General features: G+C 39.4%; 1 protein-coding gene across 1 annotated transcript in view; it reads right to left on the minus strand.

The window, feature by feature from the left end:
* The window catches only part of PRUNE2 (prune homolog 2 with BCH domain), a 230,198-nt gene that overhangs the window by 155,109 nt on the left and 53,507 nt on the right, over positions 1-21,582 (minus strand). The window contains exons 4-6 of the mRNA XM_072959626.1: positions 20,429-20,592; positions 8,883-9,035; positions 6,270-6,364 (exon numbers count right to left, since the gene is read on the minus strand). Coding sequence (XP_072815727.1) covers positions 6,270-6,364; positions 8,883-9,035; positions 20,429-20,592 — 412 coding nt within the window. The remainder of the gene's footprint in view (positions 1-6,269; positions 6,365-8,882; positions 9,036-20,428; positions 20,593-21,582) is intronic.

Genomic DNA, 21,582 nt, shown 5'->3' on the forward strand with positions numbered 1-21,582 from the left:
CCTGTGTCTGTCGTTTGCTTTAAACCCCTTTGGACTCTTCAGCCAGCTATGAATTGAGAACTCCTAATACCCCAACCGCTCAGAAATTTTGTTATTAGGAGTTACCATAGTACTCAAAAGTAATACTGTTTCCTTTCCAAAACAAATCTCTACCATTAAAATTTTTCACTGATTGGATTGCTCTGTTTTGAACCCAGATCTGAAAAAGTTATATCACAACAAGGTAAAACCACAATACCCATCCTAGAATCCTAGAGGTGGAGGGACACCCTATACGGTGTGTCCTACCCCTCACCTCATAATTTTTTTCTTATTATTTATATCTATTTGACTTATTTTTCCAGATCTCCTTTATATGAGGGGCTATAATTACATTTACTATGAATTCTTAGAAGTTAGATGGCATTTACAGATCAAAAACTAAAATGATTTTTAAAAGAAGCAAAGATATGAGCATAAAGTGGAAGAGGCTTGGTACCAGGAGTAGGGAAAACGAGAGTTCCAACCAAGGATGCATAAGGATGTCTAGACTGTGCGCCACCTGGAGTTCAGGGCAATGACTGACACCTGATGACTTACGAGCGAACATCCTGAGTGGGCAGCACATTCCAAGTAGTAAACACAGTGCTTGGGCAGGACAGACCCAGATTTCAGTCCCAGCTCTACATGAGACAAATGATTCACCCTTTCTAGATTCCAATTTCCTCACCTCCAAGATGAAGACTGTGGCAGAGACTGACTAATTATTCTTCAAACTGGTTCTTCTTGGGCACACAGCTTGACTACATTTCTCAGCTTCCCTGCAGTTAGATGCAACCAAAGGACTGGGCCAATGAAATGTGAGCAGAAGGGACAGATGCTACGTCCTGACAAGAACCGTAAGACTTCCCACCTTTGGTCCTCCAAGCTCTTCTCCCACTCGAGAGATAGGATGGAGATGTCTCAGGCAATCTCTGGAGCCATGTGTCAGAGATGGTCTCTGAATTACCCCTGGCCACCCAAGCAGGAACACTAAATTGGATTACTGCATGAGCCAAAAATAAACAAGTTCTGTACTGAGTCTCTGAGATTTGGGGTTTACTCGTTACAGCTGCTAGAGCTGCCTTAACCAGTGCAGCACAGCTACCTCACGGGGTTGCTGGGAAGCTAATGCTTGCAAATTCTCTGCCTGGTACCCAGTGGGAACTCATCATCAAATGTTAACTCCTCCTTAGCAAGTAGGAGTCAGCAGTCTGGGACCCAAAAGGAAATGCAGGCAGAGGCTGCACCTACTTCTGTTGGTTGGCCAACCAGCTTTGAAAAATCACCTCCAGTGTAAGCGTTGAACATTTTGAAGAATATGTGAATTAAAAAGAATATGTGCTTCCCCCAAAATTACTATGTATTTTATGACACAATAAGGTAGGGAAATACTCTAAAGTCACTTTCATCCTGAACTCCAAAAAACTCTAAGCCCAAATGATGAGAAATCACAATGCTTAAACTTGGCAAACCAGGTTTCAGGCTGGTTTGCTCAGTCTTAAATCACTGGTTGCAGTGGTTCAGTGATGTTTCACTGCAGCCTGAGTAAATGTTCACTTTTGTCAGGGAGGAATTTAACAGCAATCTTGGGAATGCGTTCTGGTCCATTCTCTGAACACTAAGGGGAAATATTGGTATTTTTCCTTCTGCAGTGTTCCAGGTTACAGCTTGGATGGTGATCTCTGTGCAGGGCAGAATGAGTCAGCGGCCTGAGTCACTTTACCAGAATGCATCCCACGTGTTCTGGTCAGGTTTCAAATAGCAGAGTGTCTGGTCATGAGGAGACCCCGGAGGAAAACACAGGCCTGAGCGCTTCCCTCATACTCCAGCTCCGAAGAAGGGAGACAATATTTCAAGAGTTGAAAACCCCACTGTTCCTCATTTAAAGGAAACAGATTTGAAATAAACACATGTGAGAGCCACAGATGAAGTGTGCTTAGCAGGCAACAGGTTCATTCATGCAGTCTCATAGGTTTTATTCTTCTAAGTTGTCTGGAAAATGACTACTTTCATGAATAGCATATGTTACGGATTGAACTGTGTCTCCCACCCCAAATTTATACGTTGAAATCTTAACCTCTGGCACCTCAGAATGTGACCTTATTTGGAAATAGGGTCATTGCAGATACAATACTCAGACAAGGTCACTGGGGTGGGCTCTAATCCAACATGACTAGTATCCATATAAAAAGGAAAATTTTGGAGACATGCATAAAGGGAAGATAACGTGAAAACAAAGGCAGAGGATGCTTTTGTAAGCCAAGGAACGCCGAAGACTGCCAGCCAACCATCAGAAGTTAGGAGAGAGGCATGGAACAGATTTCCTCTAAGCGCTCAGAAGCAACCTTTCCTCCAATACCAGATCTTGGACTTCTAGCCTCCAGACTGCAAGATAATAAATCTCTGTTGTTTAAGGCACACAGTTTGTGGTGCTTTGTTATGACAGTAATACAGTATATATGCGGGAATAAATCATAATGCGATTGGTCATAACAAAAGTGATCAAGTCAGTGCCTGGTTATTGTTCTTCCTGAGGGAAGAAGCTAAAGACTTACAGCCTTTTGGGAGATGCTTAAAGGAGACGTAGTAACACTTGGTGTTAACAAGGGGACTATTCACTTGGGACTGCCATGAGCAACCTCATCTGCTTCGATGGTACTTTATCAGAATGGAAGGACGTGTCCCTTTCCCTGAACATCTTGATATACTGCTTTACTAGGAGGAAAGCAGGCCCAGGATGTATAACCACCACTTCATTCTTCTGGCAGAAGAATAAAGGCAAAGTTGGTTCCAATTAAGCATGTGCTTTAATATCCATAAATTCTTTTTTTTTTAAGGTTTTGTTATTTCAAATTTTTTAACATACATTTTGTACTTGGCAACCTTTATTTCTCTCCACTAGTTCCACCACTAAAATGAAGGACTGAAACAAAATCGAAACAACCCATGTCTCTTTTCTGATAATCAAACTGGCAAACAATGAAAAGGGCACGATGATCAGATACTGCGATAATGAATGGAGTGGATTCCAGTATGTGACGTGCAGGCCCCACAGGGTGCACGCTACATTCAGACTCAGAATGAACCGGAGGCCACACGAAATGGGACTGCAGTGTCTTCCCCATGGTCCTCGCTCCCAAGTCCTCTCTGCAAGAAGAACCAGCCCTCTGGACATGCTTCTGGTGAGGCCATTTTTTATCAACTGCTTTTCAAAGTCACATTCATTCTGACCTCATGTATGGAACAAAGCACTGAAACTCAGTATGACTGAAATTATTTACTTTCGATGGTAGATCTTGCAATAACCTATACAACCTTAATTAGAAGAACTGTCATTTGTGAGATAGACTACAATAAAAATGAGAGACAAAGGGTTTGGTGGCTTTCTCTTTATAACGTAGGGGGCTGGAGGTAACCCATCAGACAGAGGTGGTGGTTTCTACAGCCCAAACCAGTGGTTCCCTCCGAAGAACATGCTGTGTATATTGCAAGAAGACAAATTCTTCTCATTTTCTCAGTATTTACACCCAAGGAAACTAACTGGGTCATCAAGCAAATAAAGGCCATGACACATACAACCATAGGATTGCAACACTGCAAAGGACCACTGAAAATGTAAGTAATCCTCCTTCCCATTTCCCTGACGTCCCACAGAACCTCCAGTTGATTCCTTCCAGCGACAATAGCTAACCATTTTGCAAAGTCACCCAACTCCATGGTTGGACAGCTGAATAAGCACTTCTATGTATAAATATGTGGGCCATATTGTGTCTATCTGATCTCAGCCTTCAGCCATAGTTGAAATTGATTGGAACGAAAAAGGAAATAAAAAGCAGCTATCAAAGGAACAAATGGCAGACACCAACATGCACGAAGTATTTGTATTTATGACTAATAACTAAGTATCTGTAAGTATCTACTATGTGCCCACCCTGTGTCAGGAAGACAGAAGTCAATGATGCCATCTTTTTCCCCAGGTAACTTAAAACATCGTCTAGCCATGATTAAATAGTTGAAACAAGTTCAAAATTAATGAAAGATATAGTACATATTTAGACCTAAGTTGGTCATTTAAACTAAAATTTTCGAGTTTAAAGGGTGGTAATAGAAAAAGGAGAATTTCTAAGAGCCATCGTGAAACAGCTAGGTCTCCATCATGCTTTGGATGACAAGGTGAGATTTAGAAAGCCAGAGGAATTAAAAACATTTCTTTGAGAATATGTCTAGATTTAAAGGGCAGTTACAAAACACAGAATAAGATAGTGGGGGTCCTGTCATGATTTTTAAATGGGAATGCGGAAGGAATGCTGAAATAAAATCAAATATAGAGACTGTGAAAATGCCACTGTATCATTAAGATGATCTGTGGAGAACACAAAACTCTGCCTTTAACTTGGGGATTTTTCCAACTAAAAGATTAAATAAATAATGTGCATCTTCTCTTTCAAAGAAGATATACAATGTTACTAAGGAATTTCTTTTCCATTTCTCAGTCATATTCAATATCCCCATTATTCACAAGTGAAAAGCTCTAACTTAGCTGATTAGAGTTTAATCTGTGCACCCTTCTTTATATATATAAATGTCCTTCTCCCTCCTCCCAGAAGATCATATAGCTCTTCCAGAGATGTACTTAGCTGCCTGATTAATTACTGGACCTCTATGTAAATTACTGTCAAGATTAAGATGATCATTTTATCACTTACTCAGCTTGATAAACATTTACAATTTAACATATCTGACAAAGCCATTTGTATATCCCTATAATATAAATGAAGGTACATTAAAGCTACAGTAAGTCTATAATAATAATAGCTTTAAAATAATTTGCTAACTACAGACAGTTCCCTAAGCAATTACAAGATGATCTACATTAATTTAGAAAGGAATTCCAAACAAGGCATTTAAAACCTAATAAGATGCCATTAAATGAAGGGAGAGAGGGGAGGGGGGCGGAAAGAGAAAGAAAACCCTAAGGCCTGAACTGGGAGAGATGATTCTCAGAGCTACTGACCCTTGCAAGATCCACGTCTTCCTTGGATTTCTAGACACAAAGCAGATTTCTAATTGAAGGTGATTATCTAGTTACTACATCCAAATTGCATGCATTTCTTGTTTTGAGTCACAACATCATCTAATTACATGGAGCATTTGATCAATTTGAAAGTCCATAGAAACAGTTGAGTTTCTACAGGCAATGAGAATGTGCTCTGTAAACTAGGAGGCACTGTATTGCCACCAAGCTTGGGTATCTTTAGTGATAACACTCTCCCTCCTGGTACTCACATGGGTCTACGAGCTGAACTACAATGTCAATCAACTAGGAACAAATTTTACAAGGAAATCATAGAAAAAGGTGCCTGGTTTGCTGTTGGGTTTTCTGAGGTGGAGACACCCTTATGCATGCCTGCTGTTCCCTAGAAATACACACACCGATACAGTCACCACCACCATGAGAAAAATAAAAAGAAAAGCAACGTACAATTCTAAAATGCAAAAGACAAGTGCCTATACTGCAATTTTTATGCCCGTAAACTTGACTTGAGAGTTCAGTGCCTCAGTTAAAGGTGAGTAGCTTGATCAAGACAGTGTAACAATAAAAAATACTCAGATTTCTGCATGGTACAACTGTGCCTCTGTAAAATGTAATTCCCATTAGTTAGGTTAATTAACATTAACACACAAGTCATTGAAAACCCCCAGAGTAGACAAAAGACCATTTACCAAGGGAACACACAAAGACCAGAGGAGCACTCACCCTGGGTCACTCACTTAACAAACTGGAAGGAGGGTCTTATCAACACTCGCACTGTCACTGTTGATTACCAAAATGACATGCATCCAGACAGCTTGCACAAGCCAAAGGACAACTTGGTTTCTTAGAAAAAAGTCTATGGACAACGTAGGGTAGTGCACAGAAAGAGGAAGGGAATCTACCCACGCACATAATCGTTGTTGTTAAACAGGCTACCCATATATGTACAGACAAGTGTATACAAATGGGAGTGTTTGTTTTAGGTTTTGTTTTACTGAGATGAATGAAACAGCACTCATCTTGGGAATCCAGGTTTGGCATTTTTCATTGATTTAGTATAGTGTTTTCACTCAAAGTAATAACCTGCATTCCCAGTCAAATATATCACAAAGAAGCACTCATAGCAAAAGACTAACACTAACTTATGCAGTCGAGAGAACTATACTGCAGTTGCTCAGAACGCAATTGTGTAAAAAAGTTTCCCCACCCTTACCTCGAATGTCATGTTCACGGTACTAATGGCCACTTTTATTTCTCCATCTGAAAGTTCCTTGAGGTCCTTCAGCATTGTCTGTTCAATACTTAAACCTGTGCATGAGAGGGAAAAACAGTATGTTATACTTGGGGAAGATTTTTGATAATATCAAGGGATTATTTAAAGAAGTCAGCCTGTTAATTTCAATATTTCCCCTCTCACATCTCTTTTAACCATAATAAACACACACATATCAGGGCAAAAAGCACATTAGTGACAATATTTGCAACAGTTAGGATCCCAGCAGCAAACAGAATTCACCTCTCACGATGCAAAAGAAGATTCTTTAATGGCAGGACACTTACAGAGATGTGGGCGGGACTGAGAAAACACATGAAAGATGGTGAGGCATCCAGAGACTGGCAGAGGATCCAGGGAAGGAAAGAGGGATCTGGAACAGTAGAAGAGGGGCTGCCAGAAACTCAGCGCCAAGCCAGGAAGGCAGCAGGGAGAAAATACTGCAGCCTCCCTCTTTTCCTTTGCTAACCCTTCCCGCAGACCAAACACAGTCAGAAGCCAGTAATCTTTAGGGGAGCCCAGGAGATTAAATGCTCAGAGGTCAGACTGGAAGCCCACAGCAGACAAAATTAGGGAACGGAAGGGAGGAGGTGGGTAAATGACAAAAAAAACTAGCAAACCATGCAAATAACCAAATAATACCTAACGAGGCCAAAATTTGCTTTCAGGACGCATTTAGGGGAAGCTCCGTATTTTCAAATGTAATTTTATTCCAAATGCACTTTATAAATGTGACCCTAAACCTATCATAATTTAGTTGGTCACCCTTGTAATAGGCTCTGGCAATAGGAGCTATAGGATTCCTTCAAGGACGGCAGGAATAATCCAAAATGGATAAATTATCCAGAACGGCATAGTTTGAGTCAGCTGACCAACATGCTTCGATAAAATCTATCACTGAAAAACAGGAGAGGGTCTGGCTTGACATTTCACACCCTAGATTATTATATCCACTTAGGTCTAAGCTCTTGGGAAGAAGATCCACAATAAAGCCCAGCAGAGTACATTTCTCCTTCCCAGATGCACGTTAAGACACCAGAGTCCACTACGTGCCCTCCCAACTTAGAACACTGTCAATCACAGCAGTATGGGGAAACAGATAGGTACTAAATACTTTTCTTCAACTCAAAGACTAAAAGGTCACAATCTATCATACTAATGTATGAAATGATTTATAAAATATATGGTGACATTAAAAGTTTGGTCTAGTTTTGAAAATGAATGACAAAATGCATACCATCATGCAGACATACACCCATGTACATCCACACGTGTGCATGTGTAACAGGAGGTGTGGCAGGTGCCTTGGTGCCCCGCCCACATTTCCCGAGACTTTCCCAGTGCACTGTGTCCAGCGTGCCCCTCCACCACTAACACCTGCCTCTCTTTCCCCGAGGCCTTTCTCTGGCCACCAGAGCCCACCCTGGGGGAGTCAGTCCCTGGGACTGAGTAGCCCTCAACATTCCAGTGGTTTGCCCATAAATGTTTAACAGCCAGTAACAAAACCTGATTTGCAGTGTTTGTTGATTTCTGTGGTGTTGATACTTCCTTCCACCATGGCTGATTTCAACATGCCAACCCAACATCAACCAAATCACAAAATTTCTGAAAATTGAACAATCAGTTTCTGGAGCACCGATGAACAACTTTCAGCACACCACTGCTCCCCCTGGGTGGAAAAACACTGAGGTGCAATTTTACACTCTTTCCTAGAGTTCCCTAGGAGGGTGAAGGTCTGGTTTCCCACAAAGCTACCTTGCTTGAAAAAGCACTCCATGCCCTTTCAGTGTTTCCAGGGATCACCTCCCAAATTAACTGCTTTGCCTCAGGCTCTGCCCTCTGGGGGATCCCGAACTAAGGGAGAAACCTATGCACCTTAAAGATAGACTTGCCAGCTGTGCAAATGATGACGGGAAAGCAAAGATCCCTTTCTGTGCTTCAGTGTTCTCATCTGGGAATCTGGGATGATAAGAATACCACCTGAACAGGGCTGTCGTGAGGACAGTAAATGAATCCATGCAAAGCTACACCATCAGAACCTTGTGTAGATTAGGCACTCAGTGAACTATAGCTATTTATTATTGTTGTTGTTGTTGTTGTTGTTGTTGTTATAAAACAATTAAGCCAGGGAATCCACTCTCTCGACAAAGCCGAGACCTACAGAACACTTACCTGCTTAGGAGTCTTCTTTTTTTTGTCCCTAAATTTAATTGACTTATGAAATCCCATTGTGCTTGACACTGGTCCTGCCACATTCTCAAAATAGAACCCTCCCAGCACAGGGATTTCACATAATGATGCAGCTGGGGTGCCCATTAGCTGCATGAATTAACCACACATCCAGGCACAAGGCCTCAGAGGAGAGCCTGCTGAACAGGCTGCCCGCCTCCAGGTGAGCCAATGTGCTGTGGCTGAAAGTCTTCCACAAGCACGAACACTAGGGAAGAAAGCGAAGGCGCACTCAGGTTCACCCTGGGGGGCCCCTGCAACACCCCATACCACACACCACCCCTACTCAGGAGATGTGACAGAGCTGGGGGCACAGTTACTCACCCTGAGCACTGAACTGGGTCTCCTGCAAGACGTTGATAATGTCCTCTCTTGGAGGCAAGCTGGGAAATTTTTCTTCCAGGAGAGAAAGAACTTCCTCCTGCTTCTCTGAGATCTTCTTGGATTCCATGGCTATCCACTTGAAAAGGATGCTACCTGAAAGGCATGAGTACAGCGGCCTTAAACTTTCCAGTCAAGCCAGGACAGGGGCCAGGAAAGTCAACGTTTTCTGGTCTCTTGACTTCCAGATTCTTCCCTGGACCAGGGGCTCCACTGTGTAACCCTCAAGAGGCAGTTTTTAGAAAACCCTCCAGAGACTGTCTGCCCTACCTCCTTGTTCTCCAGGCGTGAATCTCAACAGCAGAGCTGACGATAGCACACTCTACGGCAGAGTTACAGACAAAGGAACAAAGCGCAGCTCTTTCCCCCACCGCACAAACACACAAAAATAACAAACATGGGTTTTAAATGGTTTTGGCATGGAAGTTAATGACAAACTATTTTTTTAATATTATTTAATATTCCCCTTTAATAATCCCTTCAAGAGCTCACAGGGAGATGGCTTCCAGGCATCACATTACGGATTTCACATAGGAACTTCCTTCTTTTAACAATTATATGATTTCATAGTCTCACGGTCAGTAGCAAAGGACTCTGACAAGGTGTTAATCTGGAATCTATTTCCCATTTCCAGGCACCACACACAGTTTTGAAGTTATTTACTATTATCTAATTATAAGGATTCATAAGCTGGGTCTAAATTACAGGTTTCAATTACAAAGTGATTTGACAATATGAAAAACCAACCTCTCAAAAACTCCTGGAATTTCTATGCATAATGGGAGGGGTAACCACCTGTCACATCTCCTTCCCCTGCGTACTAAACTCAGACTAACATGAGGTCACGGGGGAAAGGGAAGCTTTGCTAAATGATGAATGATTAAACTCTCTACGAATCCTCAAATTCACTGATTAATCATGGTGTCACCATCTCTCTAGCTTTCAGTGTGGCTTTAATGATAATCACAGGGGGAGGGAAAATAAAGAAAAAAAGAATGGTAAGTGGTAAGAATGTAAAAGAATAAATGAAATAGTGAGTAAGGGAAAACTATGGTACCTAATCTTAACATCTACCTGGAGACTTATAGAACCTAGAGATTAGATACACATTCACCATTAAACATCCTGAAAAATCCCAAGCAAGTCATCTGGCCTCTCTGTTCCCATTTGCCCATTTTAAAAACATAATACTGCTTTCATAAAAAAAAAGAAAGAAAGAATATTGTTTTCCCAGCTAATAAGGTTATACTGAAACTCAATAAATATAAACATCACAATGAAAAATAAATAATGCCAAATGCATTTAAAGCATCTCATTCATTCATTCATTCATTCATTCCTTTAGCAAACAACTACTGAGCACCTATTATGACCCAGGCACTGTACTAGATGTACAAGACTGGAATAGAGACAGCCTTGCCCCTTGAAGCTTATAGTGGTTTAGGGACTACAAATAAGTAAACACATAAAATTTCAGTATAAAGGGGATAAGAAATATCAATGAAGAAATACACAGCACTCTGAATCTAGGCAAGAATTTAGGAGTCAGAAAAGATTTTCTAAGCTAAGACTTGAATGAAAACTAGGGACTTAAGGTGAAGGCAAGTTAAAAGGGAGATCATGACCCAGGCAGATCATGTGCAAAGGCACTGAGGTAGGAGAGGATTTGGCCAGTTCAAGGAATGGAATGAAGTTAATTAGAACTAGATAGTACAGTTTAAAAGAAAACATTTTTAAAAATTAGGTTGGAGAGGTAAATAGAGGTCAGGTCATGAAGGGCCTTATGAGCCATCTTAAAATTTGTCTTTTATATTCTAAAGGAAATGAGGAGTCACTAAAGAGTCTGAAGTAGGAGAGGTAACATGCTCAAATTTATGTTTTATAAGAATCACTTAGGCTACCATGAGGAAGTGAATTAGACAAGGCATATTGGGAGAATTAGAAGGCTGTTTTAGATGAGAACCAAGGAAAGAGCAGTCAGTACGAAGAGAATTGAACAAATTCAAGACAAATTACCACTACAGGTGGGATGAGGAGTAGTCAACTAGATTCTGAGTATACCCTTTTGGTCTGACAATTTCCAACACAAAACCCAAAATATAAGGATGACTTTTATACTCTTTGTTAAGGCAATAGTGAATCTAAATTTCAAAAAAGATCTTCATACACTTGCCAGATTACTTGTTCCAAGAGCAAAGAGAAAAACTAGGTAATTAAAAAAAAAAACAAACAAACTGTGAAGGCATCAGAGTCACCCAGGTGACTATCTTAGAAGCTAAGATCTGGGAAAGAAGGTAAGTGCACAGAGGTAAACTCAACATCTGGTGTTGCTTTTCCCCTCTGAGTGTTTGGTAATTCATATGGTAGCCAACAAACTGAGATTAGCAGATCCAACAGAAGTTTCACAGGAGTAGGAAGATAAAACATGGAGTTTAGAGTTCCCCATAGAGGGGTCTTGCTAAATATCTCAAGTTTTGAGATAAGATCCATGGAGACAATTTCCCTACATCCTTGGATAGAGATTGGAAAATTGTGGTCGGCAGGGCAAATCTGACCCACTGTTTTTACAAATAAAGTTTTACTGGACCACAACCACATCCATTAATTTATATATTTTTTCCTGGATGTTTTTGTGCTTTCATGACAGGGTTGCATAGTTGCAACAGAGACCACAGGCTTGCAAAGCCTAAAATATTTACTATCTAACCCTATGCAGAAAAAGTTTGCTGAGCCCTGCCATAAGAAAAGGGTGAAGCAAAAATAGATCAGTCTTCATGAAGACTAAAATCCTGGTTTGAATCAGCTCAAACACAGTATAGATTAAGTTTATCTGACACTCTTCTAACTGCCTTTGAGGTGCAAAAGTAAATCCTCTCCACAGAGAAAGTATTTCGTCATCTATAGCATCAGGTCTACATTTTGCATATTTAATATTCAGCATTTAGTAAAAAATTATCAAGCATAAAAGAAATATAAACAAATGAGTGGAAACTCCAGAGGAAGAAACTCTTGAGGAAGAGAATGAAAGCAGAACCAGAGAGAATTAAAAAATTAGCTGGAAAATTACAGAAGAGAATTAGAATCTATAACTAAAAATTCAAAAGAGATTTAAAAACTGTAAATTTAACAAGTGAATTTAAGAACTCAAAAATGTGTTTAACAACAGATTTCACCAAAGAAAAATTACCGAATTGGCAAATATGCCAGAAGAAAATACCCACATTGAAGCATGGAGAAAAAATGGATAAAAATACAGTGATGAGAATAAGAGACATACATATGTGACATAGAAAAAGGGTCTAAGATCCATGTAATAAGAGTCATCCTTGGAAAGGCAAGAGAAAATGGGATGAAACAATAACTAAAAAACATTGGCTAATTAATTTTCAAAATTAATGAAAGATACTACACTGATATTTGAGATAAATTATGAACCGAAATCAGAATAAATACAACAACAACAAAAAACCACCAAACACCTCTAGACACATGTCAGTAAAACACTAAAAATTACAGAGGGAAAAAGTTTTAAATCAGAGGAAAAAATGCATTACTATCAAAAGAACTACAGTAAAACTGAGAGCTAATCTCATCTAAAATGACGAAAGTCAGAAAACAATGGAATTATAGCTTCAAAGTGCTGATATAAAGTAATTGCCAATATTGAATTCTATACTGAGAGAAAATTTATGAAAAAAATGAAGGCAAAATAAAGGCATTTCCAGAATTGTAAACTGGAAGTATTTGCCACAAGAAAACCCACACTAAAAAAACATAAAGTAATACAAGTAGTAACAGTAATACAATTAAACTTAAAATAGTAAATAAATGTAGCAAGGTTGTCGGACATATGGTCAATACTACAAAATTCTTGTACCTCTATAAACAATCATAAACAATTAGAAAATCAAATTTAAATTTTTAAAAAAATATTGTGATAGTATCAAAATATAAAGTATTTAGAAATAAATTTCACAAAAATGTGCCTGGCTTATAGTCAAAACCAAGAATCCAATTCCTTTGATTTGAAGATCTTAATTTCAAAATACATAAAATAAAAAGGCAGCATTCAGAAATTAATCTAACAGATATTGCACTAAACAGAACCCTACAGGATAATTCAATGAAAGGAAACTCCTGATATTGGCTTATAATTAAGTTTGCTTGCCAATTAAAAAGGAGATGATGTAATGTAAGTGGGGGGGGGCTCAAAATGATGATCTCTATGCTCTGATTTGTTTTTACTGCAGAAGAAAGGCTATACCCCAACTTTATCCAAGGGATTCAACTATAGCAAAATTTTCTACTGCACTTTAGAGACCCATTTAGCTACATACTTAGTTAAATATCTGTATCAGGATATAGAGCTGCCAGAGGCACCTCTTAGCAAAATCAAACCTGTTTTTGGCTAAGAGTTGGCTTAACGTCCCGAAAATACTGCAGAACTAAAAAAACAAAACAAAACAAAACAAAACAAAACAAAACAAAACAAAACACTAAACTTAAATCCAGTGTCCCAGCTATTCATAGGCCACGGGGGATTAACAACAGCAACAAAGAAAGCAATTAAAATCAAATAGTAGCAAACATCTCATTCCATTAGGAAAAAAATCAACCACAATATTCTTTGTTCAAAAGAACGGAGAAGTAAAGGACCTCTTGCCAAAAGCGACTGCAGTGCATTAATATTAAACATGATCTAATGAAGTCAGAGTTGTTTGGGGAAAACATTCACCACAGTCAATGCGTATTCTGCATGATAAATTCTTAGTCGAAAAGAAGGGATTTAAACCTCTTTCCTTGTTTCACCTGGGATCAGCTTTTTTCACACTGAAACCAAAAAACTGAAGAATAAGTAACAGAGCAGAGGGAGTGGGGAGGGAGAAGGGAGGAGAAAAAACAGAAAATACAAGTTAGTTTATATTTTTGCCTGGAAAGGGCTTAAAAAGGAGCATAGTATTCAAATGCTTAGTAATCTTTTACATTTAAAATGCCTGAATTTAAGAATAAAATTTGCCTTTATATGGCAGAAGAAATTATTCACACTCCGAGGATGAGGCATTATTCTGGTTTTATAGCTAACAGAGAAAAATCATTCCTTTCCCCTTCCCCCAACTCAGGCCTTTCCTCTTCTTAAGCAAAACAGCGTCGTAATTCCCTTTGGATTTTGTAACCATTTTGGGAGATGGATGATTCACTCTTTGGGCAAGAGAGAAAAAAAAAAAGAAAAGAAAAAATCTGGCTCTGTTCCCTTCTTATTTGACCTCCTTAAAAGGCTCTTTTTGAAGCTGTTAATCCAGGCTACTAAAATAGCAAGCAACGATTCTTAACTGACGTTCAAATGGAACAACCAACAGGAGAGAATTGTTTCTTTAAGACCTAGGGCATAGTTTTCCCACATCCTAAGCGAGTACCAATTTTGCTGCTATTTGTTTCACTACACAAAAAGCCATTGCGTGGCTCTGTAAGCGAAGCGTGGCTCTGTAAAGGCCTTATAGAAATAAAGCTGCAAGGCCTCTTGGGTGAAGCATGGTCTTGATGCGAACCTGCCATCAGGTTTGCAGGTAATCAGTGGCTGTAGTCTCATCGCTGCCAGCTGGTTCTGGGAAACACACACACACACACACACACACACACACACACACACACACACGTCGGCACACAAGCCCCCAGTGCGATGATTCAGCAATTCAATAGACCTTAAACTTGGCAGTAATCCTCTAGTACACATTTCTGCAGGAAATAAAAGAATGCAGGTTGAGTAGCCTGGCAGACAAGCAATTGTTTGCCTTTGGCACAAGCCCAGGGCACAGCCAAACACCAACTCTAGGCCACCATGACTGTAGAATGTGACTTTTAAGACAGGACAGGATGCAGCTTGTTAGAAAATGACAACAGTCAAATCTTAGAAGCAGCAGCAGGAGGGCAAGAGTAGGGAGTTGGGGGTGGGGGGAAGGTGGGGAGATGAAAAGAAAAGGCAGCAGAAGAGAAAGAAAACAAAGGAACAGGAACCACAAGAGCAAATACAGAGGTGGGGAGGGGGTGAAGGAGTGAAAAGACACATTTCCAAAAATCTGGGTCATTTATGATCTCATCTGAATGAGCACAGTCTCTTTTCAGACAAATTTCTCACACAAGTAATTAAGACAGTAACCTACATAAGTAAATTCGTGCCTTTTCAGACGAAAGGGGAGCTCATGATCTGTATCCTGAAATGCCTGTGTGAGGTATGTCCTACTGAAAGACAACAAGAAGACCTAGCTATTGTAAGAAGTATTAATTTAAGAAAACGCCAATTATGTCAACTTTGTTAACCCCCCTGCAAAGTCTGAACACACACTAGCTATGGCTAGGTCATCTGTTGACCTTTATCCCTAACTCTCCTGCCAAGGTCCAGGTGACAGAGTGATGGGGGTTTTATCAGATAAACGCAGCAGGTTATTTCTACACCGGCAAGACAATACCTACCGCTAATTGGTATATAACTGATCTTTTAACAGCATCCATAATCATCAGGTCCTACCTCAGAATTGGAATATAATATTATCCCACAATGCAAACATTCTGATATATAGCTACAGCAGTGAGTACAACTACAGAGATTCCAATATGACTGATTTTAAGTATTAAATTCCTGTATTTAGTGAAAAACAGCAGCATGTATAGAAAAAAGACTTGGAATAGAAAACAAGGTTACTAGACTGAAGGGGAAGCTGATTAAAACAATCACCATTCGCTGACTGAGGAGCAGCAAGTGTGTGATACTCTCTGTCCAGTTCCTGTGTAAAATGCTATCACAGGTGAGAAAGCTGGAGGATGTCTGTGACATTACAAGGTGTCACTTCAAGAAGACTGATGCAAGGGAAAAAAAACTTTAGATTTAGATATTTTTTAATGAGGAACTAGTATATGTGTTTATTTCAGTAATAATATAAATATTTCAATTAATTATATTTCTATTTTTTCATTGACTCCATAGTCAAAGTTTCATACAAAATACTATTTTTACTCCTCCAAATTTAGATACTTGTATGTTTCCTGACCCTGACTCTTTTTTTTATATTTTACAGTATTGACATGCATTTTTGTAAGCCACTTCAAACAGTCTATGGAAGAAGAAAGGATATATACGCAAAAAATAAATAAATAAATAAATAAATAAATAAATAAATAAATAACAGATAAATAGATGGCAGATCACTGGTCACACTTAACATAAACGTGGAGATCTAATAACAATGAGGGTGTATACCATATACTCCATTTATCTAATACACAAAATGGACAGAAAACAGTCTCTAGTGTTATGGGGTGCACATAGAAGTGCTAAAATTTAAAGAAGAGCAGAGAAGCATGTGCCATAAAAATTAGAATATTGGTTACCTTGATTTAGTTAGAGAGGGAGTGAGTGGTGATGGGATGGGGCACAAAGAGGTCACCTTGTTCTATTTGTTTACCTGCGTAATTATTAAAAGGATGTCCCTTCTATGAGATGTCGCTGAGCCATATATATATTTATGTTTTTCATTCTTTTCTGTACATCTATTATATGCCATGAAAGGGTGAAAATTACATATATAAAATCGACAATTAAAAGATGAAAATAAAAACAAATGTTTGCAAAATACCAAAACAAGGATTCCTAAAAGCTAAGAAAAAAAAAAAAAAGGTGGGGAGAAGAGGGTTATTACTGAAAGAAACAATGTGCAAATTCTGGACATTAAGAATATTGGAGCCCATTTGTAGCAATATGGATGGACCTGGAGATTGTCATTCTAAGTGAAGTAAGCCAGAAGGAAAAAGAAAAATGCCATATGGTATCACTCATATGTGGAATCTTAAAAAAGGACACAAATGAACTTATCTACAAAACAGAGACAGACTCACAGACATAGAGAACAAACTTATGGTTACCAGAGGGTCAAGGGGGTGGGAACGGATAAATTGAGAAATTAAATTTCAATAAATTGAAAACTGCACCTCTTGGGGAGTGATGGAAATGTTAGCTATCTGGATTATGGTGATGGGTTCATGGGTGTGTATACCAACCAAATTCATCAAATTGTACGTCTGAAATGTGTGTAGTTTACTGTACAGGAAACATACCACAATAAAGCTGTTAAAAAAAAAAAGAAAATTGGAGGGATGGGCTGGAATGACATGGAAATGATCATATCATAGTATCAACTAAATCAACATAGTCATAAAAATAGAAAGGATATAAACAATCTTGCACAGTTCACTTGATGGCAGGATTTGCTGAGAGTGTATTATATGGCAGGCACTGCTGCAGGCACCAGAGATAAGAACACTGGAGCAGTCAACGAAACATGCAAGGTCTCTTTTCTCATGAAGCTTACATTCTAGAATGAAGGAGCAAGAGCAAGGAGATGAGTGATAAAGATAAGCCGACAGAAATGAGCGTCCCAGAAGGAGGGTTCCATATGTGTAAATCCTCAAGAGTGGAAGAGTTTGGCATATCTGAAGGAATGAAAGGTCCTTACCCCCGGAACACACAATGGGAAAAGGGGACAATAGCATGAGATGACGCTGGGATAGGCAAGAGAAAGACTGTGTATTGGACTCCAAGGGTGGCGTGCTTGGGCTTTGAGTGTGATGGGTTTTAACCAGGGAAGTGACATGACTGGTTTACACTTTTATGATTACTTGGTAGGAAATAGATTCTGTGGAAGAATGGGAACAGTCAGGCAGCTGTGGCATCAGCCAAAGAGAGACAGAACGGCGGCTTAGACCGGAATACTTAGTGATCAAGGGAAAAGTGGATGGATTCAGGTTATGCTCTAGATGTAGAGTCAACAAGTCTAGCCGACAGATCAATGTGGGAGGAAAGGTAAAAGAAAGAATCACATATCACTCCTAGACTGCGGCTTGAATAATTGGGTGGTTGGCAATGCTTTTTACTAATAGGAGGAAACTGGTATAAAAGCAGGTCTGGAGGTCCAGGGAACTAAAGGGTTCCATTACAGTCATGTTGAAGTGGTGGTGCTAATTAGACATGCAAATGAAGATGTCGTGTGGGCACTGAAGATGAACCTGGAATTCTAAAGAGGGGTCATGATTGGCGATACTTGGAGTCACAGTCAGTGTATTATATTTAAAATTTTATAACTAAATGAGGTCACCTAGGGATACTTTAAAAAACGATCCAGGACAAAGTTCTAGGGCATTGCAATACTTGGAAGCCGAGTAGAAGAGAAGAAGCTAACAAGAAGGAGCTAACAAGGAGCTAACAAGAAAAAGAATAGGTTCAACCTTTTGCACATAAAGGAACACATTGAAAATTATATTTTTTTAGCATACCAAGCTAAGAGATATATTTGGGGTCCTCTCCAAGGACTAAGGGGATTAATATCTTAGCCCACTTGAAATCCATTTACAGGGCACCAGTGTGCTTCAGCATGACAGATTTTAGGACATGATAACATCATAGCTGTTTACAGAGAAAAACCCTTTAGAAAGAGAACTATTCACATTATGAAAATCATGGATGTTAAAGTTATTTATAGGCATTAAAGAAAACCTCCCTTTAGGTTTGGTGTTCATATATGATTGGAAAACTATAAAATCTAAGTTTGAGTTTAGTGACTATAGCAAAATTTGACTTGATTCTTTTCTTATGTTTATTAAAGATTCAGGAGCTTTTAAAAATTGACCCTTTGCCAATTCTTACTCTGAACACTTGAGTTACCTTTTTAAAATCCAATTCCTTGGATCGCCATCCTTTAGTTCCCTCTTGGCAAAACCATTCAGTGATGTTCCATTTCCCCTCCACGTACATGCAAACACACCTGCACACGTGCACACTTTGGCCAAAGCTCTCCAGAGCCCTCTTTCCACTGTGATAAGCCACCTTCTACCTCCCAGGCTGCAGTGACCCTGACTTTCTCATGACAGTCTCTGCACTGGCAGCCTTCACAGACAGGGGCACTGAATCCGCTCACTTTCCAATTTCCAAGCAACAGGGAAGTGATGTCCCTATCCTGCCAGCTTCCTAATGCCACTTTAAGCCCAAAGTTATGAAAAATCTCTGATGATGAGAAAAACCAAGGTCCTTTACCACAGTTCTCGTTCTTGGTAGCTCTGCAAACTAGAACTAAGGTAACTAACAAAAGCATCCTTCCTAGCTTCCCAAATCTGAACATCGTCATCACTATCGACAAAATCATAAACTTTGTTCCAGTGTAGTACAGTTTGACATTATTTTACTGTTTATAGAAAATCATGATGAGCTAATCAATGACCACATTTGTATTTTTTGAATAATAAACCCAGCTTCTTAGTTTGCAAAATATTTAAACAGCATATTCTCTAGTGTTTGCCTGCATCACACATCTGCACTGCCAAACAACTTCCCTCCTGGACAAGATCTCCAATTGCCTTTATTTTCCTTCCACTGTCACAGAGATAATGATTGTGCTACTTAGTTTAGTTGAAGGTACAGCTTTCCATAAAGCAATTTCACAGATGTCCATAGCCAGAAAAGTATTTAAACCAGGTTTCCTGGGGCCACTGGTTCTTAAACATTTATAGGAATTATGTAAGTCTTGACTTTTTCCCCTCCAAATTCTGGTAGAGACAGAGGAAGCAAAAGGAAGAAGCTCTTAAAAGGGTCATCAACATATTCTTGGGCTTCTCCTTCCTTTTTTAATGCTGTCAGCCTGTTAGTCACTGTTTTCCACTTTCCTGTGTCAAATACTTCTAAGAAAAATCTATGTCTACCATATTCAAGATGGATTGTTGAAAGAAAAAGGCTTTATACAAACCCCCAAACTCTCCTACATGAGACAATATGGAATTTTGGTGGTAATTTTGTGGCACCAAAGTCATTAACAATTTCCAGCTTGGGAACCACTTTTCAGAAGCATTGGACTCCACTGACAAAGATGGAAAAGAGATTAGGAGGATCACTGATGACGGCGTCACGGGGAACACAGTGCTTAAAGCAGGCTAAGTGAAGACAGAAAATGCTACAAGATAGGGGGGAGAAAGAGGTGGCAGTTTGACTTAAGAGCCCCGCACAGTATCACCAAAATGAAAGGTGCGTAATTTTGCCATCCAAACAGCATTATGTAAGCGAAGCATGTCTCAGCACAGGAGGTATTTCAACGCAGGAATGTGCAGTTCCGGCCCTTGTTCATGCTGCTGTGGGGCAAGAGTCGCCCCTGGAAGCTGCTACACAGCCGGAGGAGCTACTCCAACCCCCCAACAGAGGTGCCACGGTTCCATTTAATATTCTTGTCTAGTGAAACAGCAAAGAGCCTTCATGCCTATTTTTAAATGCACATTTTTAATACTCAATATAATGCTACTCTTTAACAAACTCTTTACTCCCTGCCTCTCTGATGAAGCTTCCCGTGGTCTTTAAAGGGATTGTTAACCCAAGAATGGATCGCACTCTTTCCGCATGAGCAAGTCAAGAGACACTCCATTAAGCCTTCCAGTATTTAATAGAAAGAGTCATCTCTCACCTCTGAGCAGATGAGCCAGCTGCTCGGTGATGAGCTCGGGAGCCTCCTGGAGAATCTCTTTCACCACCAGAGAGGAGGAAGACTCTCGGAACTCAAAGCCGGCATCGCTCTGCTCAACTGGATTAATGACCTTGACGACTGCTGATTCTAAGGCTTTGTCCTCACTGGAGAGCGAGCGGAGGAGAGGAAGAGAAAGAGAGATGGCATGTTTTCTTACTTTTTGGAATTATTGAATCTCTGCTCCCACGCAAAGTACTTCCTCTCAATAGCCAAAAATACAAGGAAGCTCACATGACTCAGAAGAGTGGAACATTATTCTATGTGTTTTGACATTAATTTCAACTAATGACCTCCCCGAGAGCCTTAGGAGGACTTCATACCTGAGCACTTCTGTCTCTTGTTTTGCTGTTGGAAAATAGTAACAACAACAACAGTAATGATTGTTATAGCTAACGTGCTTGAGCTTCCCCTACAAGCCAGACCTTGCTATAAACACTGTCAGAGTATTAGCATGTCTTACATTATAAAATGACCCTGTCTGATGGGTTCTATTAAAATTCCCATTTTAATAAGTGGGGGGAAAGAAGCATGAAAAAGTTAAGATGTGTGACCAATACAACAGGGAACAGAGCCAAGGTTTTGTAATAACTGTAAATGGAGTATAGTATTTAAAAATCGTATAAAAATAAAATAAAATAAAAAATGACCAAGGTCACACAGCTAGTCAATAGAGTACTTGTATTTAAACTCTATCTGGTTCCAAATTTGCATATCCAGTTGTGATGTTAGAGAAGAAATACTACAGGCTTATTTATTTCCACATCATGTTTTTCACATGAGATGGAGTTGGCTTTTATCAAAGGCGGGAAGAAAGATAATAAAACTAAATTCATTCTTTCTGTCTGACAAAAACAAAAGCATGGCAATGAAGGAGACAAAGAGCTCAATTTATTTTTGAAAAACATTCTATTTCATAAACAATCCCAAAGTTAGACTTCACAACTTCAGTCTCCAAACCAGCATACATTCTTCTGTATAACCAATAACAAAACTCTCCTTAAGATTTTGACTAACACACATCTTTCACAGTTCAGTCCTTTGGCTTCTTGCATTGTTTTTGTCCATATCTACTTGCACTATAGTTGGTTTGAAAA

Source organism: Vicugna pacos, chromosome 4 (genome assembly GCF_048564905.1).
Source record: "Vicugna pacos chromosome 4, VicPac4, whole genome shotgun sequence".
NCBI classification, from domain to species: Eukaryota; Metazoa; Chordata; class Mammalia; order Artiodactyla; family Camelidae; genus Vicugna; species Vicugna pacos.